The 21,851-nt window shown below is 47.5% G+C and overlaps 1 protein-coding gene across 6 annotated transcripts in view; it reads right to left on the bottom strand.

The window, feature by feature from the left end:
* Nucleotides 1-2,558: 2,558 nt before the first annotated feature.
* The window catches only part of sema5ba (sema domain, seven thrombospondin repeats (type 1 and type 1-like), transmembrane domain (TM) and short cytoplasmic domain, (semaphorin) 5Ba), a 46,028-nt gene continuing 26,735 nt past the window's right edge, over nt 2,559-21,851 (bottom strand). For 3 of the 6 annotated variants that reach the window (XM_037240264.1, XM_037240265.1, XM_037240260.1), the window contains 17 exons: nt 18,317-18,379; nt 17,930-18,028; nt 17,474-17,687; nt 15,581-15,866; nt 12,511-12,646; nt 12,220-12,427; nt 11,942-12,149; nt 9,394-9,511; nt 9,149-9,333; nt 8,424-8,567; nt 7,849-8,285; nt 6,998-7,213; nt 6,354-6,524; nt 5,158-5,295; nt 4,685-4,729; nt 4,289-4,494; nt 2,559-2,839 (listed from right to left, as the gene is read on the bottom strand). In XM_037240264.1, coding sequence (XP_037096159.1) covers nt 2,663-2,839; nt 4,289-4,494; nt 4,685-4,729; nt 5,158-5,295; nt 6,354-6,524; nt 6,998-7,213; nt 7,849-8,285; nt 8,424-8,567; nt 9,149-9,333; nt 9,394-9,511; nt 11,942-12,149; nt 12,220-12,427; nt 12,511-12,646; nt 15,581-15,866; nt 17,474-17,687; nt 17,930-18,028; nt 18,317-18,379 — 3,051 coding nt within the window. In that variant the 3' untranslated portion in view covers nt 2,559-2,662. Of the gene's footprint in view, nt 2,840-4,288; nt 4,495-4,684; nt 4,730-5,157; nt 5,296-5,563; nt 5,615-6,353; nt 6,525-6,997; nt 7,214-7,848; nt 8,286-8,423; nt 8,568-9,148; nt 9,334-9,393; nt 9,512-11,941; nt 12,150-12,219; nt 12,428-12,510; nt 12,647-15,580; nt 15,867-17,473; nt 17,688-17,929; nt 18,029-18,316; nt 18,380-21,851 lie in introns of all 6 variants that reach the window. The other 3 variants (XM_037240261.1, XM_037240262.1, XM_037240263.1) reach the window with 3 other exon arrangements.

Here is a 21,851-nt window from a genome sequence, read left to right as displayed (position 1 = left end):
GAACGAGAGTGAACGAATCTTCCTAAAGTGATTCGTTTTATTTTTCAGTTCATATGACTTCAACCAGTAGGTGTCGGTAATGCGCATTGAAGCTGGTGCCACCTCGCCGTAAAACAAAACGAAGAAGTACAGAACAAAAAGACGTCACTTCCTGCTCACGAACGAGTCGGGAATTGCATTTCCCGTTCTCCAACTGAACGGACCTGTGCGTGAACGGGTCAGTGAGTGAATGAGTGATTTGCATTTCCAGTTCATCGCGAGAACGGATCAGTGAGGGCACAAATACTGACTTTCCCGTTCGCGAACGAGTCAATGCCTTCCCGTGTAGCAACGGATCAGTCAGTGAACGTGTTGCGTCTCCTGGCGTGATTTATTTTAGCCAGAATGTAGATTTACGATTTGTCAAGGAAAGAAAGAACCAGCAACGCTGTTTGTCACTCACTCGTGAATCTTCGCGAACGAACCTGAAAATGGCGGTGTACCTAATGGAGTGACCATGCTTTGACCATGATTTTTCCCTAATAAAGTTGCCTGTTATTAGGAACACCTGAAAATGGCGGTGTACCTAATTGAGTGCCCGAGTGACGTCCGAGATCAAACAGGCAATCAGAAAGTAGGGGTGAGGGCGGGTGTTTTCACTTTCCGGAAAGCTTTGACCATGATTTTAGCATTAGCCTCGGCGACTCGCGAGCATTAGTCTGCCCGCCGCGACGGCATCTTACGGAAATCGGCTTGCCTCTGTAAACCTAACTAAGTGGCAGCACCGATGCGACAACATCCGCCTTATTTTCGGCAGCATTTGGGCGCTACTTTCGTCATATCATATCTTGGTTACGCGGAGAACTGTTTTTACACCGCCACAATGTGAATTTGCGATTTATTTAGTTTGCCATTCTCATCCCTGTTAATATCGTAGAAGTGAATTACTCCCTACCAAAAATGGCATTATTAACCCACTTATAGAAGAGTGTAGGGTACAGTGCATCTAAGTGTTAAAACTCAAATATGAACCTCTTGTACCGAGACCCGAACCGGAAAACTTCACTTTGAAACGGTAACTTTGTCTAGTCCTACACCTGTTTTGAAACCCAAATCCACTAAAACCAAAACTCCATTTGAAACCCAACAACAACAAGACAAAGAAACGTCTGCCTTTGTGGTTGCGCCCACGCTTGGCCTTTTGAAGTTTTATTGAGTTTTGCGGCGCTGCTGGTAGAAAAATAGAAAGTAGCAAAAGGATTCACAGTGTGGACGACAAGACGCCCCTCGCCACAACTTGCATAGAAAACACACACACGCGCGCGCACACACACCAGCCCACACACGTCAGTTTGTGCATACGTGCGAGTGCGGACTATAAGGCTTCCCTAAAAACAAGACAGAATATACATACGTGTACACATATGTATACACAAACTTTTACAGGCTGTCAATCATCATCTGGCTATTTACTGGATGTACACGCACACACAGCAGCACAGTAGTGGCATTAGAATCAAATACAGCGTCAATGTGTATGTTGTCTACACACACGGACACACACACACACACACACGACCCCCCCCCCCCACACAAGTCCCTAGTTATTTTTGTTCACAAGTACAAATCCACAGTGTGCGCACACTCCAATGTTCCCAGTTCCCCAATTCACAAGTACGCACATACACCAAAAAAAAAAACCCAATTGAAATAATGTAATGTTGCCAACAAAGAAGAAGAGTTAGTGGTGCTATGCTACTGGCTTCCAAAGAGCTTGAAACAAAGATAGAGTAGGGCTTAAATTGGGTTCTAAAAGTCAGGAGGAGGGGCCAAGTTCAACACAGGTTTCAAATCAAGATTAGTGTTTCAAATTAAGCCTGGGTTCAGGATAGAGTTAGGTTTTGAAGCTTCGGTTAGGCTTTCAAGCCAAGGTTAAGGTTTCAAATTAGGGTTGAAGTTTGAAATCCTTGAAACCCTACCATAAAACCCAAACTCTGAACCCTTAATTTAAAACCATAACTTTGTCTTGGAACCCAAAATTTGACATCCTCATGTGAAACCGTAATCCAGGACCAGAATTGTAAATTTGACATTGTGAGTGGATGCCCAATTACAGGCTCGAAACCCTCCTTTGAAAGATCAAACCTCATTTGACACCCTACTTTTAAATCTCCGGTTTGAAACTTTCACTTAGATTTGACATTCAACTTTAAAACCCTGATCTGAATAGTTAACTCGAAACCCCAACACTTATTGAAAACTTAAATCTTAACTTAAACCCAGTCTTGAAGCCCTACGTTCAAGCATTTCAATCAATCGCAATTCATGTTACAAACCAAGTGTCATCTACTAGCTTATTCCAAACCCTCGCTAACGCAGCACGGCGGCCATATTTGATATGGCCCCCGCGCTATTTCATTTCGGAGCGATCCGGTTGGACGGTCTGTTGAGAGTCTTTATCCCGGTGGATTATTTACACTGGCCTCATCCCCTTGCACGTCTTTTGACAAGTCATCAGCAGGACGTTTGGAAGTTCGCCGTCCCTCGTTTAGTCCGGCGCCAAGTTCCCTCCACTTTTGTCAAGCAAAGCCTCTTTCTCCAGGCGGAAAGTTCCGGCTCCTTCGGTCACGGCAGGGGGGGGGCTAGTTCGTTGGGGGGGTGGTCCGAGCGGAGTCAATGAGCCTCAGCTGTTGTTGGTGTGGTTGTAGGTCCGGCAGGGCGAGGGCGAGGCGTTGGGCTGATAGTCGAACTTTCCCAGGGCGGGCGGGTAGTACGTGGTGGTGTACACGTTGGCCTGCTGCAGCGACGTCGGGAACAAGTTGGAGCGTTCGTCCGGCAGGAGGTTGTTCTTGTTCAGCGTCTGCAAATGGCAAAATGCAAGGTCAGCAATTTTGAAACCAAACCAAAGCAGTTTTTATTTTGGTATTGCGAAACGTTTAGACAGAAGAAGAAACAGCCTTTGTGTTGCTTTTAAGTAAATTTGGAATTCATCATTTCGAAACCTTCAACTAAGAAAAGTACATTTAATCAATTTCTATTTGAAAAGCAATCCAGTTGATTATGTTGCTCGGCTCTTTGACATTGGACTTTGCAAGGTCCGAGTGGTGAATAGCCTTCTTCCCAGCGGCCCTGAATGCAGCGTCAGACTCTGAAGTACCTTGGCTGTTCGTGCCTCAAAAATAAAGCGAATGTTTAACTATAGCACACTAAAACGAAACCTTTAACAGCACCCCAAAGGTGTTCCAAAGTAAACCTCAAGTGCGGAAAAAGCCTCAAAGATTTATTTTATTTACACTGCGTGTGTGTGTCTGTGGGCTGCACACACACACAAACACACACATGGTGTAAGGGTGATTAATTCATTGTGGCAGATGTGTTTAGTTGGCGAGTGTTTTCACAGGCACAAGCAAATCAGTTTAACAAATGTAATCTGGTTTCATGTCAAACATCGTCAGTGCAATAATGGACAACAAAATGGAGGATTTGGTCAAGGGTAAGACATTGGACATTTTGCACCAAGGCTCACCTTTTAGGCGCATTTGAAACCATTTGGGTTGGATTTGCCTGCCCTTTCTTTCATAGTGGAATTGGTCTTAAAAGGTTAGTTGGACGGCTGCCATCATTTCAAGCACTTAAACTCGACAGAAGGAACTTAATTTTGTGTCATTACGAAAGAGGCGCATAAAAAGTTTGATAATTTGCCATAAAACACGAAAAGAAACAGTGGCATGGTTCTTTTCGCAGGCAGCTTTGCTCTCGTCTCGGATCTCATTAGCTTGTGCAGGTGCACCTCATCACGCCGGAGCCAGATTAGATCGATTTAGCCAGCATTTATCATTAGCATTGTCACGTAGCTAATTAAGGGGATTGGTAAGAGCCGTTTGACCTTTATTTCTCGTCGCCCAAAAAGCCAGAAGAATCGACCGAGAGCGGAAAATAGGTCAGCGGCTAAAGCGGCTAAACGCTGCGTTTAATTCATTTAAACATCCAAGACGACGTGTTGCCATACGAAGGAGGAGCTCAAATGCAAGCAGACCATTTCATGAAGAAAAGATTTGGAAGAACCTCTCGTGGTTAAACAAATGAGACCAGCAGAGAACAACGGCATGAGCGCGTTAGCGGCGGCGCGCTAATGCAACTCGTTAATAAGGCGCAGGTGAGCAGGTGCTTCATCCTGGCCCGCCGAGATGAATGCGGCAATCAAAGTAGTAAATAAAACATGAGAGCACATTTGTGGTTCTTAAATCTTTCAAGCGTTGAACACGGAAGAGATTTTTTCCAGAGCGCTACTGGTGAAATGTCGACCGACCTTGAACTCCATGGGCGTGTACTTCTCGTTCTTTGGCGTGACGTTGCCCTTGTAGTTGAGGTGGTTGGGCGTGGTCGGGTGGATGACGGCCGACTCTTGCGACGGCTTGTGGAAGCGTTGGCAGTAGACGTAGACCAGGAAGGACAAGAGACCGGCGCCCAGGAAGCACGACACCCCGGTGGCGATCAGGTGGATGGACGTGAACGCTGCTCGGTGACCACAACAAAACAGCCATCTTGGCTCATTCGTTTCTTCCACTAACTGTTAGCAAATTAAATTGTATGTGGACAGACATGAGGATGGGATGTAGCATGCGTGTAGGATGCATGGAAACATGCGTGTGATGGGGGGGGGGGACCTAGCGGGTGCTTGTCAGACCACTGCTAATCCACTTACCTCCGCAGTGCTGGTCCGTATCAAAGCCCGATGCGGGAAGGATGACTGCAGAGAGGAAGACAGGAGCACACGGTCAGACGCACACACACATGCACACGCACAAACACACACATGCATGCTACAAATACCGACAAGGCTGCCAAAGAGGGTACACACGTGCAACAATCATGACCATGCCGTTGAAGGTGACAACACAAGACACAACACAACTTGTTTGGTTCGCCAAGCAAGTCACGGTTTGGTCAATCTGAAATTAACTGTCGGAATTAAAGTGAAGGTGAAGAATTTTTAGCCAAGGAAGTCACTGTTTTGAAAGTGAGTCTGCTGTGTAGCGCTAAAAAAAATGAATCGGGCCATTTTGTTAAGAAAGCAATTTTCATGTATTTTTAAATAAAAATGAATAAAATCATATATATTCATAAATAAATAAGAATAAAAAAAAAAAAAAACATTTTAAAAAGTTGCAAACTCACCAGGTATTTCATTGCAGTCCCTACGCTGGGTGGTGTTGCCCACGCAGGGGGCGCCCCCGGTGGCGCCGCATGCTCGGGTCCTCGTCTGCACCCCCGAGTCGTCGCAAGCCGACCACAGCGACCAGGCCATCCAGCCACCTGGACACAAACGCCATTCATTACTGCCGAGAAGAAACCGCGACCCGCACCCTGAGCCGCCGTAAAGCCCAAACCCCCACCAGCAACAGCACAAGAGCTCGTGATGTAAACAAGTTTGTTCAGTGCACACCGGAGATGACGAGTGGGCCGAAAACAGAACCTGCGACCCGAGAGGGAAAAAGAAGAAAATCCCCATTGCGCTGAAATCAAATAAAAGACCGCTTTGCTTTACTGGAGTGAGCAAAAGCAGACGGGAGGACGCGTTTACCTCCGCTGTCAGCCTGGACCTCCATCTGCTCCCTTGGGGCCCAACACGCATCTAGATACACACACACACAAAAGACTGCGCCGTCACACCGAAAGCGCGCCAACGTATCGAGTGGTGGTTGAAAAGATGGTTTAGAAATATATCTCAATCATTTTTTTACTTATCTTTTCTGCTCTGTCACCACAGTAATCGGCAAAACGAAGACAGCGGCCATCAATTAAAAAAAAAAAAAACTTTTCTCCATTGTGCACTGACACAAAGGTTGCGCCTTCGTCACTCCAGCGGACCGTCCGTTCTTCCTGCCGCCCTTCATTATCGTTTAATCATCGCCATGAGTGACAGGCACAGACACTTGATGGCTGATTAGCAAATGCCCGCCGTAGCGTGCTAGTCCGTGTAGCCAACGGTCGATTGACAGGACGCCGGAGAGGGGAAAAGACGATCAAAGGGGGCCGATTAGCATTTCGGCGCCGGCGGGGGTAACGACAGGAAGTCATTTACCTTTTTCCCCACCCCCCGGTTAGTAATTATGAGGGAGGCGGGAGGAGGGTGTGCCACTTGATTGGCAGCTGGGATAATTCCAATTGAAAAGCACTCTGGGGAAAAGAAATGCTTGATGGGAGACAACGGGACCATTTAAGCAGGAGGTGTCTGGACTTCAAACGCCTTGCCAACAAACACACACCCACACATCATTTTTTCTCCCTTATAGGAATAAAAAAAGCCCAGAAAATATCCCAGAAAGAGAAGATAACAATTCAAAACATTCCCAAGTCGTGCTTGTTCTCACCGTCACACGTGTGCGTGTTGCAGAGCGCCTCCTCGGTGTGCAGCCCCAGGCAGATGTCTCCTCCGCCGGACGGCGACGGGTTGGAGCACGCTCGGGTGCGCTGGTAGTGGCCGCCGCCGCACGCCGCCGAGCACTGCGACCACGACGACCAGCACGACCACGCCCCCTTCACTGCAAGCGAAGCATCATCACAACGTCAACGCTAACACACGGGCGCCATTTTCAGACAGAATTGGCGCATCGCCATAAACACCTAGCGCAGCATATTTAGGTCAGAGTGAGAGCTCTTGACCTGCAACTTACAAGCAAAGTTTGTAATGGCGGCTTGAAGGCTGTGATTTAAGGCCCCTATTCACGCGCGTGCACCTCGCTAATCTATATTGGCTCCGTCCTTCCCGCTAATCTCATCATCAATTACAATTTCGCAGCCATTCTCTCTTTTGTCACTGGCCAATGAGTGTGTGCGGCGAGCGCACGCGCGTGCAAGGCGGGCCGTGCACGTGACGCTCATGATTGCAACCGCCGAAGACACATAGCAGAGAGTTTCTCACCATATCCTGAGCGGAAGGACATTTTCGTACGTCTGATCCACATGAAATCCAGCACGGGTGTGATTCTAACGTATGCTCGCCGGCGGTTCTTACCGAGACAAGCCTGGACGTTGCAGTCCTGGTACTCGACGGGGGAACCCCTGCAGGCCACGGGGGCGCTCTTGCCCTCGGGTCCGGCGCAGGACCTCCGTCGGGTGCGGTAGCCTTTGGAGCAGCTCTGCGAACACCCGGACCAGGAGTCCCACGAAGACCAGCCAGGGGTGCTCGCCCCTCGGACCGGCGGGGTCCGAAGCAGGTCTTCCACTAAGTCTGCAGACAAGAACGGAATCAATACTTTGTAGAAAATACAGTGGTGCTGCACGGCCACATTCAAGGGCAGGCACTGGAGGTATGAAATATTAGAAGCCAGCCCTGAGCCTACAGGAGGTCCAGAGTAGTTGTTGTGTGAGTGTTGGGTATTCTGCAGTGAGCAATGGAATGCGTACTTGAGGGCAGGCATTCACTGATGGATGCTTGAGGGGAGGGGTGGGGTGGGGGGGCACAGAGCTGGGCTGTAAAATAACATTTGTCTTGACAGCAGGAGAAATGCTGCCGCGAGAAAAACATTCCGTCAAAGTAAAGCAACCGTCGTCAATCCCTCAACAAACACCCCCTCAACTTTTTTTTTATTTTTACATCATGAATATTTCAAGACGACCCTCCTTAGGGGTTTTATTACATTTTTTTTTTTTTTGCATCTTGGTTCAATGAGGGTTCATTGCTAGGCGGGAAAGGAAAGTGACATCAATATCAATAGCTGAGCTAATTTGCAGGGCCAACAGGTGGCGCTAACACCCCAAACTGGATGTTAGATCACGTTTGGCAGTCTGAAGCCTGAAGAAGAGTGCCTTTTGTGAAAAAGGCCCAACCAACAATGGAGAATAAAATCCAAATAGGCGCCTTACCGTCTGTGTCGCAAGCGGCGGTGCCGTCGTTGGGGCAGAATCTGGTCTCCAGCTTCCGTCGTCCCATCTGCAGCTGATGCGGGTCGGCCAGGCGAGCGCGGCACATGTAGCGGGTGCGCTGCTCCTGACGCGCGCCGCCCTGCGTCACGTTGACCGGCATCCACGGCGTCCACGGGGTGTTCCGCTTGACCTCGGGACACGCCTCCAGGTTACACGCCTTGTACTCCTGGTTAAAGTCACAATTGTCATGTTTAACGTCTGATTCGGTTGCGAAATGGCGCTGGCTTACCAGGGCGCATCCCGGGCAGCTGTTGCCGTTTTCGCAGGTCCGCACCCGCGAGTGCACCCCTCCGCTGCACTCGCTGCTGCACTTGGTCCACGAGCCCCACGGGGACCACAAGACCGGCTGGGGACACGAGACGCCCTCGTTGCAGAACCTAACAAGCAACCACAATGACTTGGGAACAATATCATTTTGGATCAGAGGTATTTAACTTTTTTTATCTAAAATATTTTTGAAAAACATACAAACTACTGGCATTTGAACAGGGGTGTGTAGACTTTTGTTTGGTTACCTCTCGTCACGAACGGCCCCCACGCAGACGCGGCCTCCGTGCCGCGGTGCCGGGTTGTTGCAGGAGCGCTGGCGCAGCTCGAATCCCGTGCCGCAGCTGGTGCTGCACTGTCCCCATGACGACCAGGGCGTCCAGCCTCCGTTTCTACGGCGACGCACACCAATAATAGGAGCTCATTACACCAGGATTGAAAAAAAACCTCTGTATTCAAGGGTCGCGTTTGAGCTTTACAACCAACTGATGGGCTCAAGGTTTAAGAAGTATGGTGAATAATGGTTACTTACTGATTAAAAAAAAATCACGTTTTAACCTTAAAGTATTTGACAATTTTTTTCATTATATTAATGGATTGGATCAAAATGAATGTACATGCAAAACTGCCTTTTAATATTTCTACATTTTATTTACAGCAAGTCAATTTAGAAAATATTTTGAGTTAGACAAAACAAATACATTTTTTTTTAATAAACTAATATTTTGAGTTAGACAAAACAAATAAATAATAAACTAATTTACATCTAAAGATATTGTATTATTTACAGTCAGTAAATTATTGAGATGAATGAATTTTGAATCTTTTTTTATTAAATTCAGTTTAAGGAAAAATATTTGAATATTTACAATAGGTGAATTTTCGGGTGAAAAACCATCCTATATTATTGTGACTGCCTGTAGTAATTGTGTATTCACCATGTTGATAAAAGACACGTGGCTCTTCCCCCCACCTGGAACAGTTGGCCACCTCGATGGTGGCGCCCTCGCACTTCCTGCCCCCGCAGCGAGGAGCCGGGCTGTCGCATGACCTGGACCGGCACAAACAGGAGCTGACCCCGTCCACGCCGTCGTCGTTGCTGCACGCCTGCCACGCCGTCCAGTCTCCGAAAGCGCCGTGCCTGGTCTGGTTCTGCAACTGGACACCAAAGTTCCACAGCTGGGTTGAAGTCTCAACCTTCAAGTTACTGTGACTTACCGGACACGCCGTGATGTTCTGCTTCCACTGACTCATGTTGGTGCTGTCCTCCAGCGTAGTGCAGCGCCGTTGACGCATGTCCCAACCGCAGTAAGGATCTCGAGCTTCCAAGCACAGACTGCAGGGGGCGCAATTGGAATCGTTTCAGAAATCGAGGGGCAAAAAGGCCGATTAAAAACCATCGTAAGATATTCTTATTGAATGGCGCCTAATTGAATGTTAGGCCGCTAATGAGGACGACTGAAGCGGCTCATTAGCTTCACTTCCTGTCAGCCCTCACGGCACTTCCTGTCCACGCCTCCTCCCCGTTATTAAAAGGCGCCATCAGGTGCAGATGAAGCGACAGCAGGCGAGCGCGGCTAATGGTGCGAGTCAGCGGCTCAAGGTCGACCAAGTGATTTCATCGAGGAGCTCTCGTTTGCGGCTCAACTGCACGGAACTTTGAGCGCCAGTCAAAGTCAAAGATAAAGTACGCGATGCCTTGCATGTTGAAAAGACCAAATTCAGACCCGACCAGCAGATTGCAGAGTGACGACAGACATGCAGCAATTTCTATTTTAATGACGTTTGAATTTTTAACCACATTGTCAGATTTAATCGTCCACAAACAAAAAGGAGGATTTGCACATGCACGGATTGCAATGTACAAGGTCCTCTGACATAAAATCGTTTACAGGCGTATGAAAACAACTCTGGGCAATGAGCCACATGCTGCTTCACTGACGTGAGCTCAATGTTAAACAGGCTTACAGAAACATAACATCAGCGGCCATAAATCGTGCGCATTGTCTGTTGGCGTAATTGTCGCTTCCGATCGTTTGTCGTAAAAATCCTTGTCAGCTTTTACGGCGTCCGCGTTAAAATCTGGCGTGCGCACGTATAATTGCGCCGATGATCGGCACGGCCCGGAAGAAAACAAAAAACCGAGGCGCTACTGCGAGGCAGTAGCCTATTATAACACACGCTCCCGCTTTCCTTGGGGAGAAGCACAGACAAGTTCACGCCGCTCAGCTTCTCCCCCAGCGGCGAGGCTCTTTCCCCGGGGCGCAGCCGAGCGACGGGAAGGCTCCAGTCAGCCGCTACGTGTGTGATGCAACACTGCTGCCATCCAATTAGAGACACGCTGTTGACACCGGGTGACACACTGAGTGGCATTCAATACCTCTGCCAAAACATATTGGGAATTTCAATGGCAGCCCAGCTAGTGCACTATTGCAGGCGATGCTAGCGTGTCGCTGCGGCTAACGTAAATCAGCTCTCGGGGTGAGTTAGCGAGACGGGCGGAGGATGACACGGCGCCATTAGCTCCAGGTGCCAAGTGGCCGGGTCAAATCTAATCACCATAAATAGAGGACAAGGTGCACACACAAATACGGACACGCGCGCACACAGGCAATCAGTAAAAGGTTACATATCACGCGCTGTTGAAAAGGTTTAGCAGCGTAACCAAAAAACAAGATGGATGAGCTCAACGCGAGCTAGCGAGTGGATCAATACGAGAAAAGAGCGAGGCATTAAAAGCACTTTCACTTAATTGAATTTGCTCGCAAGATGCTCACACCTGCCACAGAAAACACATACAACCACCACTTAGCGTGCAAAGCTAACAGCTACGCGACGACCACGCGGTTTCACTGCGGTGGGAAACGGGAAATATTTTGTGTACATACAAGTTTTTTATGATTTTTCTTGGGGGCATATAATTGAAAGTAAAAATGTATGTTTACTTCTGCACTTCAGGTCATTAAGTCACTGAGTTAGCGTTCTATTCTGCCATTTGTTGGTTATTGCTAATGTTAGCCATGTTGACGTTTTTGTGTTGCAGAGGCTTCGGTAAGCTGTCAAAATGTCCGCCGACGTGAAGAGCTAAAATGACAGACACGTTGACACGAGTCAGGAGTGAGGAAAAGTGTCAGAGTGAGCAGTCCCCAGCTGGAGGGGATCTTCGTGTTCCTCTCACTGCCGACATCTCATTAGATCAACTGTCTGACTCCTCTGTGTCTGTCTGTGTGTGTGTGTGTGTGTGTGTGTGTGTGTGTGTGTGTGTGTGTGTGTGCGCGCGCGTAGTTGTGTGCGGATACAGAGTTAGATAAAATATTAATGTGTGTCATTATAATAATAATAAAATCAATAATTACAATAATAAGAGCTTTGCGACAAGGTAGCGCTGAGCCACCTGAAAACATCCGTTTGCGAACCTGGCTACGAAAAAAGTAAAGAATTTTAGGTGGTTAATTAATCCTAGCGCAGGACGTTTTAATCAGCTCCTATAGGGCGGCGGGAATTAACTGCCAACAGAGAACAGAAGCAACCTCGACCACCTTCCTTCCTTGGACGAACAAAGGCTATTCGTGGTCGGCTTCAAAGCAACACTGCAGGGAAGCACGCCACCTTGAACGCATCGGTTGGGGAACAAAAGTACTGGTACACAAGGACATCCTGTATTTACGACATTGTCTGGTGCATAATAATACAGCAAAGTGGTCACTGTGGACTACAGCAAGAGATTGCGGAGTAAAATGCAGCCAAGTGGAGACTATGGACTCACGTCTCAGTGCGGTATGTGGAACATCTCTCCAGGGGGATCTTTAGCACTCGGTCGCTGAGGCCCACAAAGAGCGAGCGGTCGCTGTGCAGGATCTGCAGGCTCAGGATTGGTTGCCGCACGCCGGACGGGAGGAGCTCCAACTCCTCCAGGTAGCAGCCTTGCAGGTTCTTGTTGGACGTGGCCAGCGCCTTCAGGATGCTGCCGTATTCTGCTCACGGTGGAGGAAATGCTCCTGACTTTGTGCATCATTTCGACCGTGCGGATTTATCTGCACTGACCGGTGGCGATGTACATGACGTGGTAGAGCGTGTCCATGCCCTGCACGATGTCCACTGCCAGGTGGGAGAAGCGCACGTCATCCTGCATGACCAGCGGGTCCACTGACTCGGGCTGCACCACTTCATTCATCAAGAAGAGGCGCTGGGCGTCTTGCAGGCTGCGCTCCGTCAGACCCTCGTTTGGACCTTCGTCCTCGATGGTACCGCACTGACCATGGAGAGAGAGAAGAACCGTTTGTCCTTTCCTGTCTTCCTGCGAGTCCGACTAATGATGCTCGAAGTGAGACTGACCTGGAAGTTGCTGATAGGGTTGGGGGTGGGCATCCAGGTGGAGCGGGGATTCTCCTGGGAGCGGAAAGGCCCGTTGAAGGCGCGCGTGATGGCGCTCAGGTTGAAGGCGCACACGGCTGAGGCTGCGATGCTGTTGCTGGGGATGAAACATAGGACAGGTCAGGACAGGAAATGACATCATACGTTTGAGGGAGGACTGGCTGAATCCAAAGTAAAGCACATTACAGATGAATAGATATGAATTGAACAGAACAGGTGTCATGCTGTCGTGTTTTGTGAGTTGTTTTGTCTTGTCCTGTTTGTCGTATTGTCACTTCCTGTTTTGTTTTGGTAACTCTCCTCTCGTTTCAGTTCGCGGGTCCTTCCTTTGTGCGTCAGGCTACTTGTCTTCCCTGATCCCAATTGTCTGCACCTGTGTCCCCACCCTTCTGTGTGTATATAGCCAGCGTCTTCCCCCTTGTCTTGTGCCAGTGCGCCTTGAGCACTAGCGATCGCGTGAGTAACAGATAGAGATCCTAGTTTAGAAGATACCTTTTGTCAAGCCTGTGTTTTAATAGTTATCTTTTTTGCCACCGTATTTCCCTCGTTTTGAGGCGCTTTTGGTTTTTGCTGTCTCCAGCCTTGTTGTCCCTCCTTTTGAGGCGCTTTTTGTTTTTGTGCTGTCTTCAGCCTGTTAGAATGAACACCTTAGGTTGTCACTCTGCAACAGAGTCCTCTCCCTGATCCAAGTCTGACAACAGGAGAAGTACAGAAAAGTAGTAATTGTTACTCCAGATGTCAACATTGTGTTTCGTGTGTTGATCCATGTCACCCCCCCCCCCGTAATGAATCGGTACACGCTACACTAGCACGTCTTGTTTGGCTACTGGCTGAGCTATCTGCTCTGTGCAGTCAATAAGAACATAATTAAAGTCTCACTTGGAGAGCAGGTGTCACGTAAGAAGGAGCGAGTGAGACGGAGAGAGGAGGTAATGACTTCCTTCCTTTCCTAACGCTGACTTCTCTTTTGTTTGTCACCAGGCTCGCCCACACGCTTGTTCGTCACCAGCGTGAGTCGGCGAGACTTGTGGGAGGACGACCAGATGGCGGCTTACCAACACATAGAAACTAACTGGTAGACTTTGTGTGTACTTTTGTGAGACTTTTTTGTAGGTCCATTTATGATTGACATGGTAAGTAAATTTCATGTTGCTAAGTGAAAAATCTCAAAGTTAATGAGCTGTGTTATTAGTGTTTTATGGTGAGCCATCAAACGTGATTGCCACGTTGCGCCCAAACGCAATGACCAAATCTCTAATTCTTCTCAATCTAGCGTTGCCCATCTGTCTCAGTATACGTGCTTCCAAATCCGGTAGCGATCGCAAAAAGGAAGAGTCGTTTGTCTTTGAGAGGCGACCGTAAATGGCCAAAACGACCCTAAATTGCCTGCTACAAAGCCAAATGTCAGACTCCCTGTGTCCAGCCTCATTTTGTTGCTGAAAATGAAATAGCCATAAACACACTGAGGCCATGTTTCAGCTGCACAGTGACGTCCAGTGTGGCAGGGGACAAAAAAAAAAAAAAAAAAAGGCTCGCTCAGCACCGCTCGTGAATTACATACATATTTTCACACTGCACAACAAGGGCGGCATTTATTCATGAGTCAGCAAACACCTGAACGAAAACATAAAGCAACGCTTGCTAAATAAAGCACGTCGCCGGTGTCGGCCTACTCTGAGAGCGTCTCGGATGTGTGTGTAATTGCTTCCGGAGATCATAAATAAGTGTTAAAAAAAACATTTGGACTTCCTCACTGAGTCACATGATGCACTTGATGAAATCACACCCACCGATGTCAATCAAGGAGTTTTTGTAGCATTTTAGCTTAAAGTCCATGCTTCGAATTTGCTAGAAATGAATTATTTAAAGCAACATAGCACATTTCATGTTGCCACAGCAGTTTTGGCAGGTCCACTCCTAGATGAGTGAGCCGAATAGAAAGTACATTCCAAGCGAGTCACAAATGATGGAGACTCATAATTAGTAAGTAATGGCATTTTAGCCACCATCCAATTAATTAAAAGGCGGCTGTGGCGCTCTCCTGCGTCTTACGCTAAAGCCCTCACATTACTTTCGACAAGCCTCTTTTCACAGGTACTAATTATTTTCACGATCAATCCATCATCTTAAGGAGGAGATGAAAAGCTACGGAGGAGAAAGGAGTCATCTTCGCTCTTCTTGTTATTGTCACGTGATCGTAATGGTTGACTGTTATTGTCACGTGACCACGATGTCGCAATGTCAGCCCTGACAGTCTACAGCGCCAAATAGAAAACAAAAAGCCAGATGGGAACAACTTGGATCGTTGTCGGTGAAACGACATGTGGAGACGTTGAGCGTTCTAGTCACACGGAACATCTGCGAGTGAGCTCACTGGAGAGCGGACAACGTTTTTGTATTTGCAAGACAAATTCTCAACATTCTGGAACAAACCATTACTGATACTGCAGCATCATCTAATGAGAAGTTTGTGTCATGAGTCATTAGTTAGTGTAAGGAAGGCGAGTAATAACAGCACGCACCATCGGTACCAGGAATAAAGCACTCAAAGGAAATTACTTACTGGAAACGCAGCAGGTGTTCATTATTGCAAAGGAGGAAGAAGAGCACAAAAACACTTTTCTGCCTGCTCGACAAACAAGTGCAGATGATGCACAGCCACTGTTGTGTTAGGGTGGAGTCACCTTCGAGAGGTGTGATGCGCTCAGTCATAAAAAAAAAAAAAGCTGCGATATAGTGGTCAATTCCCTAGCTACTGTAAAAAAAAAAAGACTGGCTGATGCGATGTGTTCAATTGCTGTTGTAAAAAAAACTCTGGATGTGAAGCTTTTGGGTGCTTTCCAAAATAACACGCGAGATGTGATGCGTTCAGGCACAGTCGTTAAGAAAGATGTCCTCTAGATGTGAGGCTTTTATGTGCAGTTGTTAAAAAAAAACTGGCCTCAAGGTGTGAGACGTAGTGAAAGTGTTTTTTTTTTTGTTTTTTTTAGCAGAGGTAGTTTTGTTGACGTGTTCTTTTGGCGTGACTTACACGTTGGTGGTGAAGATGGCGTAGATCAGGTCCTGCTCGGGCAGGTGGAAGGTGCTCTGCAACTGGTTGTAGTAGAAGGGGATCTCGCCCGAGCGCGAGCAATTGAGGCGGGCTTTCATGAAAGTGGTCCACGTGTCCTCCAGCAGGAAGCGGCCGCCGATGTCGTTCTTGCAGACGCGCGCCACCCGCGAGTACACCGTCTTGCCGCAGTCGTGCTCCACCGCGTTCTCCCGCAGGAAGAACAACGTGAACAGGCCCATGTCGTAAGCGGCGATGAAATGCGGCTCTGCCGGGACAAAGGGAGGAAAAGGAGAAGGTCATTACAGCGGGTAAACGAATATAAATGCCATGTACGTATTTTTGGTTTGAAAAAAACAAAATTCTAGATGCTTGTGGTAAAAATAGACACTCTCCAGTGTTTGAGGCCTGATGAGCTCAGGAGCTGTTGTAAAAACATGTTCCCAAATGTTCAGTTGCTTAACGAAATGAGGCATTCAGGTGTAGAGAGAGAGAAAAAAAAAAAAAGACATACGAGTACAAGATGTTTGCGCGTGGTCGTAAAAGGCGAACAGAGATATTTGCTACATTTATCTTCTCTCCTTTGGGTCCTCCAGCATTGATGCATTCAGGTTCAGTAGGCATTTCCGCCGCTGACCCCGCACCCGGCTATTATTGCGTGTAATAAAAGTGCCAAAGGTGTAAACGAGAGAGGATGAAAAACAGCGGGTGATAGACGGACGCGATGTTTTGATGGCAAATCCATGTGACGACTCGTGTCCAAGTGGACGCTTGCGCCGTGATGAGTGGCGCCGTTTGGGTTTGGTACTATTGTCATCGATCAAGGCTAAATTGGTGGATGTCGATGGAGAGAAAGTGAAATGTCCACAGCATGCTGAAAAGAGAGCACAATTCACTTTGTGCTAAACTGACATTTTTGAAAAATCACTGTCCTCTACTCATTTGCATACGCCGCCTCCGTTTTGCCACAGGTGACATTCAACAAAAGACGGCACATTTCCTTCTATTCAGTCTTTTGTTTCCTTCTGGGAGGCGAGCTGCCGGAGCAGAGAAAAGGTTCCGCTGTGTTTGTTGTAAGCGATACGGGCGCCTCGCATCTCGCCTAAACACAGAGGAGTCGTAAAGCGTAATTTTTGCAAATGCGCCATCATCCATAAAGCGGGAGAGCGGCGCGGGGCGCCGTAAACAAACGGGCGGCGGCGGGCTCCCGTCTTGCGGACGTGACGGATGCGACTCTGGGAAACTTAAGCAACTTTGTGGGATTTGCTTGCAATCAGAAAAATCTGACTTGACTACTTGAGATGTTTTGTGTCATCTACCGAATTTCAAGTTACTCAGCAAAACTAGTTTCGGGTACGAATGAAAACAAACAAACTCAACCAAGATTAAATTCAGTTTTGACTCGTTTACAGCGTCGACTAGTTAGCTCTTTGTGCTATCCGGGCACATGACCTGAGAGAGTCGGTCAGCACCTGGCTGACGACCAATCCACGAGGGGGAACAGATTGATTGGATCCAGCCCCCACCTTGATCCTCCCGCCTGCTTGGGTCCGTCTGAACCGGTGCGGCGGCTTAACGCTGGAAATGAGATTTTCATTCTCACCTTCCAATCCGGTAGAAAGGCAATTCTGTAACGCTGACAGCATGTGTGTGTAGTCAGGTGTGTGCGTGTGTGTGTGCTGGAGTCTCCATTGCTCACGGATCAGCAATCTACGTTTGCCCACTATGTCGTCGGCCAGTTGTTCACGCTTCCTCACTTTCATCTCCACTTCCCTCCTCGCCCTGGCATAAAAGTCTAAAACTTGCGACGCGTCCGATAGAAATCAACACAACAGATTAAATTGCCAGCGATCCGCCGCTCGGTTGTCGCTTTACCGTTAAGCCACTTGGAGTTGTACTGCGCGGTGCGCAGCGGCGGCATCCCGCCCAGGCTGCGGTAGATGACGGGGTCGCGTCCGGAGAAGTCGATGACGGTGGCGGCGTAGAGTTCCCCGCGCTCGGTCAGCACGGCCGTGGAGTTGTGGCGAGGGTCGTACGGGCAGCGGGCCACGCCGTTCACGCGTTCCAACACTTTGCTCAGGTTGCCCACCTGCCACAAAGTCATCTCTTGATTGGTTGAGGGAAGAAACAAAGAACTTCGAGAAACAAAGATGGGCGACCTTTGTTTTGAGTCAAGGTTAGAAAAATTGTGACAATCTGAAACTCACCAGAAGTTTATTTTTCCGACTAAAAAAAGACCCAAAATGAGTCATATGGTAGTAGAGAAAATAAAATTAAATCAAATTAAATACAATAAAATTAAATAAATAAATAAACGTTGGAGCCTGGTACCTCTCTGATTGTGCAGAGGGGCTGGAAGGCATTGGTCCCACAGGTCATGACTTGGGTCTTGTTGACAAGCAGCACTCGGATATAGTTCTGACACTCAATCTGCACGACAAAAATCAACAAAGTAAAACGGTTGGTCGTTTGTCATCGCGACACGATGTCAGCAGCCATTTTTCAAAGAGAATTGATTGGACGCCTTTGTGTGAATAAGGTTGCAATCAGTACAAAACCAATCGAAATCAGCAAACGAGCTAATAGTTGTGGCTGACAATCAGAGAAAGTTGATTTTCCACACGATTACTCTGCGGCCGTGTTTACATAGACTTCTGCAAGTTTGAAGTGAAGGCAAGTTTCAAGCGGTTCGAAGGTTTTAAGTCAGGGCGAGCCTACCTCTGTTTTGCCTTTGCTCTGACAGGACCTCCTGGTCTCGTCGTCGGGCGCCCAGTCCGTCGCCTAGGAGACCAGAGGAGAGAGAGAGAGGGAGAGGGAGGGAGGGAGGGAGAGAGAGTACATTGTAAATAACAGCTTTTCAAATTTCCCACTATGGTCCCGCCTCGTCTCTTTGACACAGCTGCCATCTTGCCCCTCATCGTGCAACAGTAGTCCTGATTGGTTGCCTGTATCTTTTCCCGCAAAATGACAAAAATGAGCAAATTAGTGTGAGAACCTGCCTTGGTCTTTAATTAAAACGAAGCAGTCGGTCCCAAACACTCAGCGAGACGCTCTTGCGGGGTTGTCACGGTCTTCTTTTGACTTGGTTTGTTTTCACACGTCTCCTTTTCGTAATGGCCCTTCCACACAATTTTAATTGGATCTTAAGAGACTTGCCAGGTGACACAACGTTAGCACTTTAATCCGGCGACCGCTCCTTTTTCTCCCTCCTCTCCGTCTGGGATCTCTAATCCCAGAACAGAAAGCATACGCTAATTAGTCACATTTATAATGACTTATTCCCTTCTTAGAAGCATTCATCAGCACGTCAACGCTCACGCACAGCCTTGAACAAAGTTATTATCACACGTCACCATTTTGTCATCATTTTGCACGACAACCATGACCTGAATTCACACTGGCCGTCATCTAAATCTGCATCCAAAGCGGTCGTGTGGCTTTTAACTGACTAACTAACAACCAACTGATAAAATGGCAAACAAAGACCCTAACCACCTAACTATCGAACGAGATCGCCAACCAAATTGACAAACACCCAAATTAGAAAACCTCACAACCAACCACCTCACGAAAAAGCCGACTAACAACCAACCTGCCAACAAATACTAATCAACTAACAAACTAACCAACGACCACCTGATCAAGACTAACTAGAACGAACTACCTGTAAATGACCAATGAACCAACAAACCGAGAAATGACCTGGCTAACTAACGTACAAACAAACCACACAACTAAGCAAGCGACTAATGAGCTCACAAACTGGCTAACAACTGAAATGGCTAAAAGTAAACCACCTCCCCATTTCAATCTAATGAACTCATCAAAACACTAACCAGATCACTTACCAACAACCACCCAACAAACTAAAAATAACCAACAAGGCCCTGCGCTGAATCTTAATGGCGGGTAGCGGCCGACGATGACCGACCGGTTCGACTTATTTGTGACTGCCTGGCAATGTTGTTCTTATCAGCGCGGCGCCACATGTGGTCTAAGCCTTGATTAGCGCGCTGTGACACCCCGGCACCATTGTCCCCCCTTTGCCACAGATTGTGTTTTATGCAAATGCCGGCGTGTTGTTTCATGTGCGGCGGCGGATGAAAACGGGAAGAATGCGCTGTCAGGTTAGCTTGTCGCCTTGCCTAATGGTGGGAAATTAACTCCAACGCTCGGCTCGGGCTCGGGGCGCACGCAATCAAAATGTTGCGGTGGAAGAAGAAGCAAATAAAAGTAAAATGTGGTGGCAGGGAAGCAGAGCTGCCTTTAATTGTGTGGAATGTAGCACGCCGAGGACAGCGCACGCTCAATTATGAGCCTCATTGTGCGGCCGCCAGGAAATCACACTCTTTAATATTCATGCGTGCTCGCCGGAGAGGACAATACACAACGTGCCGCTCCGCTCACCTACGCGCACTCCATTCACTTTAAGAATAAAATAAAGAGGATTTTTCTAATACCTAGAAATGCCTGTTGCATCAATTGGGATTGAAAAGAAAGAAATCTAAATAAAGGCCAAACAAGCATTAGTCACGCCAAAGAGAACAACAAGAAAACGACCCAAAATGAACCCTTATTGGATTTGAGACAAATGGCCGTATTTCTCGTGCAAAGTGCAAAGCGACCTACGGGCCGGCCGCTCATTTCCCAGATTGCATTGCTGATTGCATTCATTCAGGTTTTGGCTCGCATTCTGAGGGGGGGGGGGGGGTCGAGGGCTTTGGCTTTTCTCCAGAGTGGCAAGGACGAGCTTGATAGAGATGGGTTGTGTGTGTGTGTGTTTGTATTTTGAGGGGGCGGTTCGGGGAGGGGGGGGGTCTATTTGCAGTGAAGGTCAGCGGGTTAAGCCGACAGGGATCCTTGGAGACGAGACTGAAGAAATGGCAATGCCCCGAGCAGTGATTCATGGCACAGGCATCTGACTGCCTCTTTGTGTGTGTGTGTGTGTGTGTGTGTGTGTGTTGACCGTGACGTCATCCCATCAGACTGTCAGGGGCTGTCAAGAGGAGTCGGTTGTTTTTGTTTTGGTGTCAGCAAGTCACAGAGCTTGACCGCCAAGGAAGGGGGCGAGCCACCATCTTGATTGACAGGTGCCGAAGCCACGATTGGTCGCTGCCTAATCAAAGGTAGCTTGAGTCCAGCATCAGCTCAGTGCTACTCAAGTCTTTCTGTCCATTTTGGAAAATTCCAAATGTATGATGGAATCATGAATATAAATTGGCACACTTTGGCAACTCCAGTAGCCGAGTCAACCGGGAGCAAATGCTTGCTTTTTTTTTTTTTTTTCTTAATCTAAAAGCAGCAATTGTGTAGGAGGAGAAGTGGTGCGGAAAAGTGTGTCTTTCCAGTCCCCCGGCAGCCAGCGGCGCTCGTACCTGACGACAGGAAGTTGCCGCGCAGAGGTGAAGAGAGGCGCTCGGCGTGAGACGGCTCGCTCTGCTGCCTCCCACTCCATGTCTGGCCCGGTGGGGGACCTCCTCCCCCAAACTGTAGGAGCACTGTATTCTATCGTATTCTACAACCACCGGACACTTGATTAGGTACACCATCTCATGACATCCTGCTAACCAACTGGCTGACTCCAACTAATCAACCAACCAAACAAACTTGCTAATTGGGCAATTAGCTCATTAGCTAACTCATTAAGGAAACAGCTAAACAACCAAAGAACAAACTAACAAATAACTAACTACATTAAATTAGCTAACCAGCTGACCAACTCAACAACTAACTTAGTAATGATGAATTGACAAAAACACGAAACGATGAAAAAAGGCCACATTCCTAACCAACAAAAAACTAAATACCCTCGAATAAACAAACTAATTAATTTACCAATTAATTAATTATTGAAGCATGTAACTAAAAAACTATGACATAATTTAAAAAAAAGCAACAAATCAAGTGACTATTAATCTTATGATAAAAACGATTCTGAGATTTAATATGAACATACTGCACATGCTGTTAGAGGAGCTCCTCGATTTCTTCAGAATGGAGCCGAGTGTCGATCTTAATCATACAATTATTAAATATGAAATAAAATGTCATTTTGTAGAGGGTATCATATGATATACCTCCGACATAATGAGAAGGCTCTGCAGAGTTCTGCTTGACACCCGTGCTCATATTAGAATCAGTGTTAAAAAAAAAAAAAAAATCTTACTTCCCCTCACCCCCATTTTGGCGAGCGTCATCGTTTTAAAGGTCAGGCGTCGACATTTGATTTGACACACCAACCGCCATAATGTAA

Source organism: Syngnathus acus, chromosome 21, assembly GCF_901709675.1.
Source record: "Syngnathus acus chromosome 21, fSynAcu1.2, whole genome shotgun sequence".
NCBI lineage: Eukaryota > Metazoa > Chordata > Actinopteri > Syngnathiformes > Syngnathidae > Syngnathus > Syngnathus acus.
This window is presented reverse-complemented; position numbering and strand designations above follow the sequence as displayed.